This window comes from Panthera tigris, chromosome E2 (genome assembly GCF_018350195.1).
Source record: "Panthera tigris isolate Pti1 chromosome E2, P.tigris_Pti1_mat1.1, whole genome shotgun sequence".
NCBI classification, from domain to species: Eukaryota; Metazoa; Chordata; class Mammalia; order Carnivora; family Felidae; genus Panthera; species Panthera tigris.
This window is the reverse complement of record NC_056674.1, coordinates 18,504,746-18,520,303: the sequence shown is the minus strand read 5'-3', so window position 1 is coordinate 18,520,303 and position 15,558 is coordinate 18,504,746. Positions and strand designations below refer to the sequence as shown.

At 57.7% G+C, this 15,558-nt stretch overlaps 1 protein-coding gene across 7 annotated transcripts in view; it reads left to right on the top strand.

The window, feature by feature from the left end:
- GRAMD1A (GRAM domain containing 1A) overlaps positions 1–15,558 on the top strand; it is a 24,925-nt gene extending 9,367 nt beyond the window's left edge. For 5 of the 7 annotated variants that reach the window (XM_042968899.1, XM_042968893.1, XM_042968896.1 and 2 more), the window contains exons 2-19: positions 1,262–1,472; positions 1,561–1,581; positions 2,055–2,139; positions 2,278–2,381; positions 2,459–2,554; positions 3,302–3,382; positions 6,575–6,687; positions 6,858–7,008; positions 7,543–7,741; positions 8,622–8,765; positions 10,361–10,479; positions 10,561–10,703; positions 11,410–11,513; positions 11,599–11,772; positions 11,870–11,957; positions 13,089–13,196; positions 13,280–13,400; positions 15,101–15,558. In XM_042968899.1, coding sequence (XP_042824833.1) covers positions 1,262–1,472; positions 1,561–1,581; positions 2,055–2,139; positions 2,278–2,381; positions 2,459–2,554; positions 3,302–3,382; positions 6,575–6,687; positions 6,858–7,008; positions 7,543–7,741; positions 8,622–8,765; positions 10,361–10,479; positions 10,561–10,703; positions 11,410–11,513; positions 11,599–11,772; positions 11,870–11,957; positions 13,089–13,196; positions 13,280–13,400; positions 15,101–15,193 — 2,155 coding nt within the window. In that variant the 3' untranslated portion in view covers positions 15,194–15,558. Of the gene's footprint in view, positions 1–121; positions 283–804; positions 1,110–1,261; positions 1,473–1,560; positions 1,582–2,054; positions 2,140–2,277; positions 2,382–2,458; positions 2,555–3,301; positions 3,383–6,574; positions 6,688–6,857; positions 7,009–7,542; positions 7,742–8,621; positions 8,766–10,360; positions 10,480–10,560; positions 10,704–11,409; positions 11,514–11,598; positions 11,773–11,869; positions 11,958–13,088; positions 13,197–13,279; positions 13,401–15,100 lie in introns of those variants that run through there. The other 2 variants (XM_042968894.1, XM_042968895.1) reach the window with 2 other exon arrangements.

Sequence of the window (15,558 nt, the reverse complement as noted above, 5' to 3'; positions counted from 1 at the left end):
AGCCTGCTTGGGATTCTCTCTCTCCCTGCCCGCCCCCCCCCCCCGCCACTCCCCCCACCCCCGCCAAATTTTTTTTTTAAAGAAGCAGCCGTGTTTCCTTGGACAAGTGGTTTGCTGCTTTATGCCTCAGCTTCTTCCTCTGTAAAGCAGGGATGGTGATAGTGTCACGTGCACAGGGTTGCCGGAGGAATAAGTAATGATACAGAGAGCTTGCCGGAGTCTTGGTACAGAGCCAAGTGTCCCTCTGCTGCTCCCGCTCCAGCCGGTGCACAGATCGTTCGGGTAGTCACCATTGTTTGTTGGGAGTTCACTGCGTGCTGGGTACAGTTTTGGGTGCCAGGGACACAGCGGCAACCAAGACCTCCTTAATCCACACAGTTGGAGGCAACAATAGGCAAACCGAATAAGCCAACAGGAAGAGTTGAGGTAGTGTGAGGTGGGCTTCGGGGGGCTGGGCCCCCAGGGGAGGAGGAGCATTTGAGCCAAATAAGACAGAGTCTGTTAGGCTGGGCTGTGGAATGATGTTCTGGGCAGAGGGAACGGAAGTGCAGGGGCCTTGATGTGGGAATGCTGTCGGTGATGCTTAGGGAAAAAAGGAGGCTGGGGTGGCTGGAGTGGAGGGTGTGACAGGCCACAGCAGGGCCTTGGGTGCCAAGGGGGTGGGGGGCTCGGCCTTTACAAGGAGGTCCCTGACCTGACTCGGGTTCACCCTCTGCAGGGGGGTGGGGATGGGGACAGGGGGCTGCTGTGGTGTCTGGGAGGGGGAGGGTGGAGGCTGGGCTAGGGGGCTAGAGCAGGGGAAATGGGCATAATAGAAATAACGGAAGTAGATTTTGGAGGTAGAGCAGGTGGGACTTGCTAATAGATGAGAAATGAAGAGTGAACAGGAAAAATAAGACGCTTAGGCTTTTTAGCTGAAGCAACAGACTGGAAAGTGGCTACTCCATAAATGTTCCTACAAATGAATTGATAAGTTAATTTTAAAAATAGACCTCCCTATATGCCAGACTCTACTAAAAGCACTTTATACGTGTTGATTGACTTGACTGTCCAAACAAGCAGATGAGGACAAGTATTATCTCCCCTGGATCACGGATGAAGTCACCGAGGTGCAGAGTTAGGAAACTGCTCGGTCACCCTGCGAGAAGGGGAGAGAAATTTGTGGGTGGGGATCAGCGGGCTCGTGTGTGGCCTCCTAAAATAAGCCTGTGCCCGCACCTAGCCTGTTTTTCCCCCTGATGCCCCTCTTTTCCTCCCCCAGCACCACCCCCCACTCCGGCCGGAGCACGCCGAGCAGCTCCCCGTCTCTCCGTAAGCGGCTGCAGCTCTTGCCCTCAAGCCGGCCCCCACCCGAGCCTGAAGCAGGCACCATGGTGGAGAAGGGGTCAGACAGCTCCTCAGAGAAGGGTGGCGTGCCTGGGACCCCCAGCACCCAGAGCCTGGGCAGCAGGAACTTCATCCGCAATAGCAAGGTTGGTGCAAGCCCAGGTCGGGTGGGGAGAGAAGTGGAAGGGTGGGGGAGTTAGGGGCTCATTCTGACTCTGCTCCTTTCTCTTACAGAAGATGCAGAGCTGGTACAGTGTAAGTGCTGGGCAGGGGGCTTGCTGGAGGGGAGTGAGGGAGGGGGGCAGGTGCTGGGCCGGGAACCCCAGGCTGTAGCAGTCAAGGAGTGGGTGCGGGGGCCAGCTGACCCAGGGTCACATTCTGTGCTGCTCCTTACTTCCTGCGTGACCTTGAGCGAGCTGTTTAACTTCTCCGGGCCTGTTTCCTGAGAAACTGTCCCAACCTTTCAAGGCTGGAGGGAACACTCCCTAAGAGTCCGTGGTGCTGGTGGGTACTTGGCGCAGGGCCTGGCTTATGTGGAAATCCACGAATGACAGCTCTCGTCATGGTTAGTTTTGGGTTATGGGCAGTGGAGGCCAGACGTGAGCTAGACTTGAAACCGCAGAGAGCTTGTCTGGGGATGAGGAGACTCAGGGGCTTCTGGGGGCTTTGTGGGGCAGAAGTAGGGGTGTGAACCCACATCCGGGTACTCACCTTCCAAACTCCCCCAGATGCTGAGCCCCACATACAAACAGCGGAACGAGGACTTCCGGAAACTGTTTAGCAAACTCCCTGAGGCTGAACGCCTCATTGTGGGTGAGTCCTGACGCCCAGACCCAGTGCTGGGCCGGGCCCTGGGTTCCCAGCTCTGCCCTCGCGCCTCTCCCCGCCCTCGCTGGCCAGCACAGCGTGTGTGACTCGGGTGTCTGCCGTCTCTCCCCCCGGCCGCCTCAGATTACTCCTGTGCCTTGCAGCGCGAGATCCTCCTCCAGGGCCGCCTCTACCTCTCTGAGAACTGGATCTGCTTCTACAGCAACATCTTCCGCTGGGAAACAACAGTGAGCCGACTCAGGGTCAAGGAGGGGCTCCGGGCGGTCTGGGCCCTGGCCTCTTCTGACTGGCCTTTCGTCTTCAGATTTCCATCCAGCTGAAGGAAGTGACGTGTCTGAAGAAGGAAAAGACAGCTAAGCTGATCCCCAATGCCATCCAGATCTGCACTGAGAGCGAGAAGGTGAGCCTGACCACCTGCTCGGGGGGCTGTGGTCACTGGTCTTAGCCAGCCCCTCCCGCCCCAAGCCCTGCTTATTCTGCACCCTGAACTCTCAGATCCCTTGCTTTCTCTTTACCCCCTTGCCATTCCACCGGCCTGGCCTGGGCTCCTATCACCACCGACCTGGAACCCCCACACCAGCCCCTCGTCTCAGTCCCTATAGTCAGTCTGTCCTTTCACACAGCTGCTCGGAGATAATATTATTAGTAAAATTCTTCCCTCGTGAGTTCCCATATCTGTCAACTCAGATGCCCCCTCTCCTTGGAAGCCTCCCCTGACACTCCATTCTGTCCTGATGATTGTTGCCTCATGGTCCCAAGATGGCTGCCTCCCACTAATGACTCAGAAAGGGAGAAGGGAACGGTGGGAAGACTTCACAGCCGACTCCCCTTTGTGTTTTGTTGGTCAAACATGGATTGGGTGACCACCCCTACTAGCCGAAGGAGACTGGGAAGGTGCCCTGGGCTTCACCCCATCACAGCCCAACCACTTTGGGCCATACCTGTCTCTCGCCCTGGACTGTGAGTTCCGGGGGCAGGGCCGGGGGCGGTGTCCTCAACACAGTGACTCCAGCATCGTCCACAGCCAAGCTGGGCATAGGATAAACATTCTGTGGAGTGAATGAAGGGGTGAATGAACGGATGCATCAGGATGGAGATCCAGGCCATGTCTGTCCCCCACCCCATCACACCCCTCTCTCTCCTGCAGCATTTCTTCACCTCCTTTGGGGCCCGGGACCGCTGCTTCCTCCTTATCTTCCGCCTCTGGCAGAATGCGCTGCTTGAAAAGGTGGGTCTGGACGGGACCTGGATGGGGGATTAGGGGATATCATGGAGCCGGGAGGGCCAGAACTTGGGGAATGGGCACAGGCCTGCCGTACCTGCAGCATCTATGGACTCCACCAGGGGGCCACCACGGGCCCTAGTGCCAGGCCTGCCCACGTGTACGCGTATCCATGGCCTTTTATTCTGTCCACAAATCAAAACTGCTCTCAGCTGAGGGAGGTATCTTTGCATGTGTGGCTGCAAAACCTCACTTGAGCTAGCATGGTTATTTGTAGTCTGTATCAGCACTGATAGAAGTTTCTGCTAAGATGAAAGTATTCTCCATCCATGCTGTCAAAATATGGTAGCCACTGGCCACATGTGCCTATTGAACTCTTGAAAAGTGGATAGTGTAGCTGAATGTATGCATTTTAAGTTGTAATTCATTTATACTTAAATGGCCGCATGTGCTTCTTGTATAGCTCAGGCCTCCATTTATCTCAGTGTGACTGTTCATGTGTTTCAGGACAAAAAATATTAATGTGCATGACTGGGGTGCACCTTAGGTATAATTGGAATTCAATATAAAGTTATAATATCTATCCAATATAGAATATACCAGTGATTCTCAAACTGTAGGGCTTCAGGAACCTTTTATACTCTTTTAAAATAATTGTGGACGCCAAAGAGCTTTTGTTTAGGTGGGCTATGTCTACCAATATTTACTGTATTAGAAATTGAAACTGGGGAATTCTCAAACACAAGAATACAGGAGCACATATTGCATTGGCCCCTGGAAAAAGGCAGCATCCCATGTCATGTAGCCTCTGGAAAATTCCACCGTGTACCAGTATGAGAATAACAGTGACAAAAGCGAGTAACATCTCATATTGCTAGTAACACTTAACATACTTACGAAAATAATTTTGGTGTCATGGATCTCCTGGAAGGGTTTGGGGACCCCCAGAAATCCTTGGACCACACTTTGAGAACCTTTGGTATATACCGTACTGAATACTAAGCATAATACAGTTATTGTTATCGGTACCGTATTGCTATATACAGTATAGGCACTGTATTAGCTTTTTTAAACCCCCAAACTGCTTAATTTTGAATTACATCTTGCCCCACAGGTTTTGAGTAAGGGCTTTTAGACTTACCCCATCTCTCTTTTTTTTTTTAAAGTTTATTTTTGAGAGAGAGAGTGAGCACATAAGAGTGGTGTAGGGGCAGAGAGAGAGGGAGAGAGAGAATCCCAATCTGAGCTGTCAGCACAGAGCCTGATGCGGGGCTCGAATCCACGAACCGTGAGATCATGACCTGAGCCAAAATCAGGAGTCAGACGCCTCACCGACCGAGCCTCCCAGGTGCCCCTGGACTTCCCGCCTTCTGGTGGTCTGCTGTGCGCCAGCCTGAGCAGACCCTCCCACAGTGCCTACCGTGGTTGCATGAGTTTACGTAGGATATAGTCGACTGCAAGTAACTGAAAACTCAACCAAACATGCTTTAAGCAAACAGATACTGAGTTCATAAAGTAATAATAACAGCTAATACTTATGGTGCTACTGGGTGCCAGGCGCTGATCTGAGCATTACATGAATTAATTCACCTTATCTTCACAACCACCCTACGAGGCAGCGTGGTTATTACCTGTTTCACCAGCGAAGCATGGAGCGATAGACTTGCCCATGGCCACAAGGGTTTTTGTGTGGCAGAGCTGGGGTTCTGACCTGTTGCGGTTAGGTTCTATATCCAGCTGACGCTCATGTAACTAGAGGTCTGGAGGCAGGCAGTCCAGGGTGGATTTGAGGGCTCCCCCATGTCATCAGGGACCCAAGCTCTTGTTTGTTCCTCCGTACTATCACCCTCTGCATATTGATGTTTTGTCCACATGCTTTTTGCCTCGTGGTTGCAAGATGGCTGCTACAGCTATAGGCATCATGCCCTCACGTGAGTGTCCCAGATGTGAAGGAGAAACAGGTGGATAGAAAGGGGACTTTCCTTTATCAGGGAGGGAAAACCCCCTTTAAAGGGGGGCTCTGCACTTCTTTGGCTAGAACTGGGTGGCATGACCACCCTCAGTTGCAAAGGAAAGATGGAAAACTTGATGTAAGCCAGTTATAATTTATCCCTAGGGGTGGGGAAGATTCTCACCCCAAACACATTGGGGTTCTGCTGGCAGGGAGGGAGGGTGGATAGGTGTCGAGTAGGTTGCTCCTGCTGGCCTGCGGCACCCCAGAAGGCCAAGCCTGCTTCTCTGGCTGCACTCCTGTCCTGTCCCCTTGGGGCGGCTCCAGCCACACCCGTCCTCAGGGGCCAGGGTGCTGGAGTAGGAGCCTGGGGAGGGACAGTGCAGCGGCAGGGTCTCCAGGGAGGGTGGGGGCAGAGGAGGCTTCAAAGCTCAGGGCCTGGAGCCAGCCTGCCAGCGCTGGGATTCCAGCCCCATCCCTGAGGAGCTGAGTGACCAGCAGGTCGCTGAATCCCTTCAGATAGGGACAGTCCCTACTTCAGAGCTCCAGGGCTGAGCCCAGAATCCGTGCTCAGTCGGGTCAGCTCTTGTGGGGCAGACCCGTCCAATGGTTAGCTCCAGGGTGCCAGACCGGCCCCTCCCCGGGACCCATCTCAGCCCCGCCCCTTGAGCACCTCTGCGCCTCAGCGTCATTGCCTTAAACTGACGGCGTTAGCGCTTCACAGAATTGTTTTTAAAGATTCAGTGAGTGCGCGGGAGGGGGTTGGAAGAGTGCCTGGCGCCTGGTAACAACTCAGTGGATGGCCGCCCCTGCTGCCGCTGCTCTTAACTTTTTACTACCATTTCATCGTCGGCCTTGCCGCTCTGGCCAGGAGCACTAAGGAAGATAGGGGCAGGATGGCCTGGCGGAGGGTGCGTTGGCTCTGGGGTCCGGCTGGGTTTGAATCCCTGGGTCGCCCCCAGTCAGTTGTGTGACCTCAGCGCGTGGTTTCCCCTCCCTGGGCCCCCATATTCTCCTCTGTAAGTCTGGGGATGCTAACCTGTAGACGCGGGAGTATCGTGAGGACCCAGGGGGAAAGTCCAGATGGCCCTGGCTCCTGGTGCCAGACCTTTTGGAGCCAGATTGGGTGAGGGCTGCCCCCTTGTGGACGCCGGGGGAGCGCCGCGTCGGGGGGCTGGTGGGGACTGGGGTAACAAGGGTTCTGGGCCCAGGGAAACTCAGGCCAACCCCATGTCCTGCCTGCCCAGACGCTGAGTCCCCGCGAGCTCTGGCACTTGGTGCATCAGTGCTACGGCTCAGAGCTGGGCCTCACCAGCGAGGATGAGGACTACGTCTGCCCCTTGCAGCTGAACGGTCTGGGGTGAGTCAGAGGCTGGTGGCTGGCTCCTGGGGTGGGGGGAGACAGAAGGGGCTGTGTGCAGAGCTCCTGGGAGTCCTGGCTGGACTGAGGTGGGTGTACGGTCCGGGCGACCAGGAGGGTGTGGGGGGTCTCAGAGATATAGACATCTCACATCCTCCTTTACCCCACAGGAACCCCAAGGAAGTGGGAGATGTGATCGCCCTGAGTGACATCACCCCCTCTGGGGCAGCTGACAATAGCCAGGAGCCGAGCCCGGTGGGTTCGCGCCGTGGCCGCGTCACCCCCAACCTTTCCCGGGCCAGCAGCGATGCAGACCACGGGGTGAGCGGAGGATGGGGGACAGAGAGGATGCTGATGGCGAGAGAGGGGAAAGCGGGTGGTGGTGTCAGGGAGAGGGACGGACTGAGGGGGACAGTGGGGAGGGGGTGGATGGAGGGATGGGATGGACCTGAAAAGATGGCAAAGAAAACGGGGAATGAGAGCGATCAGCTCAAGGGCAGACAGACAGGGAAAAGCTAAGAGAAGAAGCAAGGAACGGATGGACAGATGGACGTACAGATGGACAGATGAAGTAGGAGACAAGGCATGGACAGGGTGGACCAGTGGGCAGGAGGGGCATCAGAAGGCTTATGGCCCAGGCACCCAAGATGGGCCTGGTAGGGACTGAGAGGGGCCCTTCTCCGGGCAGCCCCAGGGCCCCTTGTGACATGCTCAGCTGGAAGCTTTACATGCCCACGTGACCCTCCAGCGTTGGTTTCCCTACAGCGCTGAGTCCTTATGGCCAATGTGGGTACACGGGGGCCCTCGGGCTGGAATGGCGGTGGGACAAAGCTGGATTAAGCCCTTTCTCTGCAGGCAGAGGAGGACAAGGAGGAGCAGACAGACAGCCAGCCCGACGCCTCCTCCAGCCAGACAGTGACGCCGGTGGCTGAACCCCCGAGCACAGAGCCTACCCCGCCTGATGGGCCCACCTCCCTGGGCCCCTTGGACCTGCTTCCCAGTGAGGAACTGTTGACAGACACGAGTAACTCCTCCTCATCCACAGGGGAGGAAGGTGAGACAGGTGGCCCGAGTCCTTCTCTTTGGTTATGTGTGATAAACCTTACACAGGCTGGCGTTAGCAAGGGATTTGCTGGCTCATGGGACTGAAATCCAGGGGGTGGGCAGGCAGGTAAGGCATACAGATGGCGGTGTTAGAAATCTGTGTGTCTTTAGCGGTGCTTTGAAGGCAGCAGAGCAGAGCAGATAAGAACACAGACTCTGAAGCCAGATTGCCGAGGTCCAATTTCTGGCCACACGGCTTCCTAGCTGTGTAACTTGGGCGAATTGTTTAATCTCTTTCAAGACTTATTTTACTTACCTGAAAAATGGGGTTGGCAGTAATAATACCTACTTCATAGGGTTGGTGTTAAGGATGCTAAAATGAGTTAACATCCGTAAAGAGCTCAGGCCCGTTAGTGTTGGCTGCTGCTGTTGTTATTATTATGACTATTTCCATTTTCTCTGTGCCAGCTTCGTTCACAGGTAGCTTCTGTGTTTGTGGGGGCACAGAGAGCCCCAGCCCCGCCCCAGACAAGCCTAGTTGAGAAAAAGCACGCTTTTCCCAGGGGCTGCACCAGAACCTCTAGGGTTGGTCTGTTTGGTCCAACTTGGGCAACAAGCCCAGCCCGGAGCCAATCACTGTGGCTGAGAGCCCAGGCCCACCCCTGAACCAATCCTGGTGGCTCTGACTGGCTGACCCTGGGGCACATGCACACCCTAAAGCCAGCCTGTGGCTGAAAGGGGCCGAGCAGTGGGCGCTCCACTTGCGTTCAGCCCTGGAGGGTGGGTCTGCCCGTCCGCCGTACGAGGCCTGGGAGTGGAAGGGGGCAGCCACCCAGAGCCGCTCCGAGGTGGGAGGAATGCATCATCCACTGCCCTTCTCCGTCACCCAGCTGACCTGGCCGCCCTGCTTCCTGACCTCTCTGGCCGTCTGCTCATCAACTCAGTCTTCCACGTGGGTGCCGAGCGGCTCCAGCAGATGCTCTTCTCGGACTCGCCCTTCCTGCAGGGCTTCCTGCAGCAGTGCAAGTTCACAGGTCAGGGGGCTGAGGTTGTGCAGGCACGGGGCGTGGGTGGGGAGGAGGAAGCAGGAGACAGCGGTGGCTGCTGTGCAGATGTGGTGCCCTTGCGGGCTTAGAAGCAGATTCTGTGAGACCGGACTGGCTCTGCCTCTTAACTAGCTGAGTGGCCTTGCGCCGGGTTTCGAGCCTCTCTGCCTCAGTTTCTTCTTGTGTACGTTGGGGGTGTGATAATAGTACCTGTTGTATCCAGGTCTCCTAAGAACTACGTGAGTTAATGCTAGAAAAGTGCCTTAGAACGGTAGTATATAGTAAGCGCTTAATAAATACAAGTTCACGATCACACCTTTAGTGCCCGGTCTGTCAGGTTTGTGCAGAGGCCAGGCCAGATGAACTCGAGAATCTCGTGAGAACGAAGGTAAATAGGTACACAAATAAGTCACAGATGTGCCGAGACTGTGAGTGTCAGAGGGGTAGCTGTGATCTGAGGGGTATCCAGAGAAGCAGCTGGAAGGATGTGAAATTGAGACCAAGGCCTGAAGGAGGAACTCTTCTGGGGAAGGGGGAGCAGATGGAGGAGAAACCCAGGAGGCCAGCAAGGCATCTGCAGAGGTCCTGAGACCAGAGGCAGGCGCTGGGAGAGTCCCTTGAGGCCGGGCCTCTGTGGCCAGGTGTGGCGAGGTGGAGCCCCAGCGCCAGGTGACGTGGAAGGGTTGCCTGTGGGACCAGTTGAAAGATTCAGGCCGGGGAGGGGCTAGTCAGAAGGTAGTTTCTCTCTGTTTCTTTTTCCTCTGTCCATGGAAATGAACCATGTAAATCCCCTGCAGAATGAGTAAGACTGTGCCTTGAGTTGGGGCCCCACGGTCTTCAAAACTATGCTTATGTCCCGGAGAGACTGACATCAGACTGACGAACTCCGATTCTGTCCAGAGGCCCTGGAGAGCCAGGGAGTATTCTAGGCAGGTTAGGGGCAGGGCACACGCTTGGCTTTAAGAAGCTACCCCCTGGACCTCAGAGGTGGAGACAGAGGCCAGAAATTCCCGGGGGCTGCAGTGGGACCCTGGGTGGGCAGGGGTGGGCCGAAGCAGGAGCAATGCTCAGGAGGTCAAGTGGATACCCAGGGGAGGGAGTGTCCAGGGCAGGCCCAGGCCTCCGGGGGGAACCTGGGGGATGATGGGGCTGCCCCTGCGATGGCACCCCGAGAGGAGGGGAGGCTGAGGGGGGTGCGGAAGCCAGCGTGGGACCTGGTGGGTGTGAGGTATCTGGAGAACTTCCAAGAGAAGGTGTTCAGGAGGTCACAGGACCCTAGGTCTGAGGCTCAGGGGAGAAGCCTGGACTGGTACAGAGAGGGAAGCTGAGGCTGCAAGAGTGGACAAGAAGGCCCCAGCATGGGTGAGAAGTGTAGGGAGAAGTCCCAGCCCTGAATTACCGACACCTGAAGTTTTAGGTGTCTAGAAGGAAGGTGGGGCAGACACCAAGGTGGGGGGCCTGGAGGTGGGGTGGGTTTGGGGGCAAGTCCCGAGAGAACCGGAACTACCCGAAAAGGCTTTCTCCTATGGCCTGTGGGCAGAAACTGGAGAATGGTCTCCTCATCCTGTTCCTCCCTCCCCCAGATGTGACCTTGAGTCCCTGGAGCGGGGACAGCAAGTGCCACCAGCGCCGAGTGCTGACCTACACCATTCCCATCAGCAACCCGCTGGGCCCCAAGAGCGCCTCCGTGGTGGAGACACAGGTGGGCCAGGCAGAGCGGCGGGCTGGGTGGCGTGGCCGGGTGGCGTGCCCCTGACCGCTTCCTCCTTCCTCGTCCCCGCAGACGCTGTTCCGGCGCGGCCCGCAGGCAGGCGCATGTGTGGTGGACTCCGAGGTGCTGACGCAGGGCATCCCTTACCAGGACTACTTCTACACTGCGCACCGCTACTGCATCCTGGGCCTTGCCCGGAACAAGGCCCGACTCCGGTAAGCAGCGGCCTGGCCCCTCACCGGCCACCCTGCTGCTCCCGGGGTCCCCGCCCTTCTGTCTCCACCCCGAGCCCGCAGCACGACGTGGGTTACCACCGCAGAGGAGCAGACGTTCTGGGTCCCTGAGTCCTCTGAACCCTGAACAGCGGAGGGTAGACGAGGGCAGCCCCGGGGACCTCTCCCCCATCCGTGGAAGGGGTTTGAGCCGGAGGCGAGTGAGTGGCTGAGTGCACGATGATCGGTTTAGTTGTTTGCTGGCTGTGGGTTATGTGCTCTGTGCCCAGCACTGTTCCAGGCGGTGGGGGTGCAGCAAACCAGACAATCCCTTCTCCCGGGGAGACGTGTCAGGAGCACCTGGGGGTGTCCAGCCTGAGCCAATAGAAAGATGAAGCTGCCATTGACTGCGATGGGGAAGGTGGGGAGGAATAGGTTTCGGGGGAAGATCAGGAGTGGGATGTGCTGAGCTGTCTCAGACTCCGTGTGGAGCTGGGGCACAGCGGCAGGATGGAAGAGTCGGGAAGGAGGTGCGGGGTCAGCTGCCGGCGTGGGTGGGCGCTGCGAAGGTCGGGAGACTTGTCAAGGTGTGTGTCTATGGGTGACGACGGGCCCTCTCTGAATTGGTGGAAGGAGAGCTCCCCCTGGGGAGTGGGGCTGCGAGGTTGGAGTCAGACCCCGGCCCCCTCGCCCTGTTCCCCAACCCCAGAGTGTCCTCTGAGATCCGCTACCGGAAACAGCCCTGGAGCCTTGTGAAGTCACTCATCGAGAAGAACTCGTGGAGTGGCATCGAAGATTACTTCCACCACCTGGGTAGGGGCCGGAGGTTGGCCAGGGCAGGGACGGGCTCGGAGCCTGGCGAGGGGCAGCCGTGCAGAGGCCTCTCCTGTGTCCACAGAGCGAGAGCTTGCCAAAGCCGAGAAGCTGTCCCTGGAGGAAGGCGGGAAGGATGCCCGGGGATTGCTGTCAGGCCTGCGGAGGCGGAAGCGGCCCCTGAGCTGGAGGGGTCACGGCGATGGGCCCCAGCACCCGGACCCTGACCCCTGTGCCCGGGCTGGCATGCACACCTCGGGTGTGTCCCCTCAGGCCTGGGCAGGGCAGGCGGAGGAGCGGGGCTCGGGGGGGTCATGCCGAGATGGGTCTGTCTGACTCCGTGGTGCTCTCCTCAGGCTCCCTCAGCTCGCGCTTCTCGGAACCGTCCGTGGACCAGGGCCCCGGGGCAGGCATCCCCAGCGCCCTTGTTCTCATCAGCGTCGTGTGAGTAAGGGGCTCGGGCTTTGGGGTCACCCAGGCCTGGATCTGTATTCTGGCTGTGTGACATCGGGCAGGTGCCTGGCCTCTCTGGGCCTCTCCTGAAGCGGGAGCATGGGCACACCTCCTAGCCCGGCAAAGACGAAAGGAGAGGATGTTTGGAAGGTGCCCAGAGCTCCTTACACAGTGTGCTGCTCAGTGGGTCATGGAGAAGCGTGTCCTGCTGGAAGAGGGAAGCCCTGGGGGCTCTGGGAGGTCGGAAGGGCCTGCCCTCGCCCAGGGGGCAGGGAGGGCATTCTGGGGGAGCAGGCACCCAAAGGAGGTGGAATGAGGTGCTCCAGGAGAGATACGGAAAAGGAGCACTGTCACTGACACATCTCATTCCTACTTTCTGTACCCAACCCTAACCTGGGTGACACTGGGGACACTGTAGTGACTAACGGACCTAACACCAGGCCAGAGTGCTGGGGGACAGGGCCGGGACGGGAAAGCTGTGGGAGGCAGGGGAAGGCTTCCTGGGACAGTAGAGGATTCCTGAGCTGAGACGCTAATGTGCACAAAGGCCTGGGGGGCGGTAGGGGACGTGGGGGGCAGGGCACTCCGAGGACCTGGAAGTGAGGTCTGAGCTCCCAGCAGACCCTGGGGAGTGACAGTCAGCTTGGTCACACACTCTGGGCCTCAGTTTCCCAGCACGGGCAGTCCAGAGCGGGGCAGTGCAGCATGCTTCCGGAGGGGCGGGGCGGCTCTCAGGGCTGGGCGGCTCTCACCTCTTTGTCTCCCCCTTGCTGCCGCCTCAGGATCTGTGTGAGGTAGGGCCCCGCATCCCGCATCCCTGGCACCCCTCGCCTCAGTCCCAGCCGCAGCCCCTTCTCCCCACTCAGTGCCCCCAGCTCTCCCAGTGAGGCAGCCTGCTGTGCAAGTTAGGGGGTGTGGGTGTCAGGCCCGGATATGAACCCTGACTTTGCTGCTTGTGGACTGTGTGACCCTAGGCGTGTCTCTCACCCTCTCTGAACCTTCACTTTCTCCTCTGAGAAGGGGGTAATTGTGGTGCTCTTCGAGGTGGGGTTGTGTGGGTGCTGACTTATGGGAGTGTCTGCGTGCTGGTTCTGACCTCTGACCTCTGACCCCTGCCCTCAGCCTCATCGTCCTCATCGCCCTCAATGTCCTCCTCTTTTACCGCCTCTGGTCTCTGGAAAGGACGGCCCATACCTTCGAGTCCTGGCACAGTCTGGCCCTGGCCAAGGGGTGAGTGGGTGGCCTGAGGGGGTTGGGAACTTGGGTAGGTTGGGAAAGGCAACCGCCCCACTCAAGCCCTGCATCCCCTACAGCAAATTCCCCCAGACGGCCACGGAGTGGGCGGAGATCCTAGCCCTGCAGAAGCAGTTCCACAGCGTCGAGGTGCACAAGTGGAGGCAGATCCTGAGGGCTTCCGTGGAGCTCCTAGACGAGGTGCGGCTTTGGGGCCGAAGGGCCCTGTGGTCAGATCCCACCATGTGGCAGACACATCTGGGCCTCAGTTTCTTCCTCCGTAAAATGAGGAAGCCATTCATAGTCCCCAGCTCCCAGGGTTGCTGGACAAATCGAAGAATTGGCCCTCGTCCTAGGAAAAATATCCACGGGTGTCTGACCTCAGGCATGGCTGGATCCAGCCACCCTCATTCCATCTCTTGACTCTGTTCACCCCCAGGGCTGGCTTTGTTTTGGGCATCCTCCCCTCCCACCCTTGACCAGGGTGGTACCTGCAGCTCTAGGCTGACATGTAAAGGAAAGCGTTCATTCTCACTGGCTGCTAGGGTCACAGGCCCGTCCCTGAGCCAGTCACAGAGGCCGGGGGTAGGCGAGGCTTGGTCCTTGAACCCCACGGCCGCTGTGGGGTGACTAGGGTCACGTGAAGGTGGGAAAGAGTTTCTCCAGAGGATGCTGGGGTCAGATCTCCAGAAGGGGTTGCTCCAGACGCTGTCTGTAGTACGGTGGCAGCATCTATTCAGATGTTGAGGTTCAGATTCTGGTGTGTGACCTTGGGCGAGTGACTTCACCGTTGCCAGCCTTGGCTTCCTCCTCTGCGAGCGGGACGATGGTTGCTGTTCCCTCAAAGACTGTTGTGAAAATCAAGTGAGTTCACGTACGAACAACGTCAAGCTCAGAGTGAACAGCGTACACGTGTTTGCTGTCATTAGTGTGAGCCCAGTGCCTGCGCACAGTAGGTGCCCAATTCATGTGGTGGTGGGTCAGCATAAATGTCAGGTCCTGGATTAGTGCCTTAGGTGGGAGGGGGGTGTGTGGGAAGCTGAGAGTTGGCTGGTATTGGCTGGACGCCCAAGGGTATCAGAGCCCAAGTTGGCGGGTAATGGTGAAATCACGTGTGGTCACCGTAGACCGTGATATGGAGTCGCGTCTAGGGCCTCGTTGCACCCTGAGGTCATACTTGCAGGGAGACGCTCGTGCTAGGAAGGGCCGTGCAGAACAGGGTGGAAAGGCATTGAGGCTGGGGTCACATCGCTCACAGAGAGGGATGGCAGGGCCTCCCCATCCTGAGTTAAATTCCCATTATTTTCCTCCCTTAACTGCCGAGGGCACAGGGTCAACTTCATAGACTTGTTAGCAGCAGCCACAGATTGATTTGGGCTGTTCCATGTGCTGCTGTGACCCACTGATTTGCTCTTTGTGGCCAGCCTATGAGAGGGATGCTCTTGTTATTCCCCATCTATTAGATGGGGGTGCTAAGGTCTGAGAAGTTCGGACTTGCTCAAGGTCACACAGCGGAGAATAAGAGTAGCCGATGTGTATCAGGCGCTTCCTGTATGCCAAGTGCCAGGTGTTTGCCCATCGGATCCCTGAAATAATCCTGTGAAGCAGGTTTGTGACTGACCCGTCTTTCAGCGGAGGGACCTTGGGACCGTTAAGGGGCTTGCCCGAGGCTACCCGGTACGTAGCAGAGCTGCAACTTGAACCTGGGCCACCTGGGCCCCTTCCATCTCCAGCACCTTGGAAGTTAAACTGGGTGCAGTGTGGCTCCACTATTGTCACAGGGTGACCTTGGCAGGGGATGTGGCCTCTCTGGACCCTGCCCAGTCCCTCAACTGCGTGAAGGGGAGGAACGTCACCCCTGCCGGTACTCACCCCCTGCCCTGCCCACTTCCTCCTCCCAGATGAAGTTCTCTCTGGAGAAGCTGCATCAAGGCATCACGGTCTCAGACCCGCCCTTCGACTCCCAGCCACGGCCCGACGACAGCTTCTCCTGAGGACACCCAGCCATGTGGCCGACCCCCCTAACGGACAGATGGACACAGAGCCTCGGTGGCCACTGCTGGCACGGTGTGAGCACCGGGAGCCTCCCGCCCGCCCCTCCCAGTGGCCCAGCCGGGGGCCACACAGACATGGGGACCACAGAACCGAGATGCACTTTAGATCAGCGTGTGCGAGTCCAGCTGCCATCGCCTGCCTAGCCAGGGAGCTGGCCTGGCCTTCGGCAGGCCCCCCGCTAACTTATTTTGCCCAGCTGGGGTTGTGGGGGGTGCCTCTGGGGTGCACGATGCCCTCAGCTCTGGGTTTAATGTATTATATTTATTTGGGGCTGACAGAGCCCCAATAAAGGGTTGGAAATGGC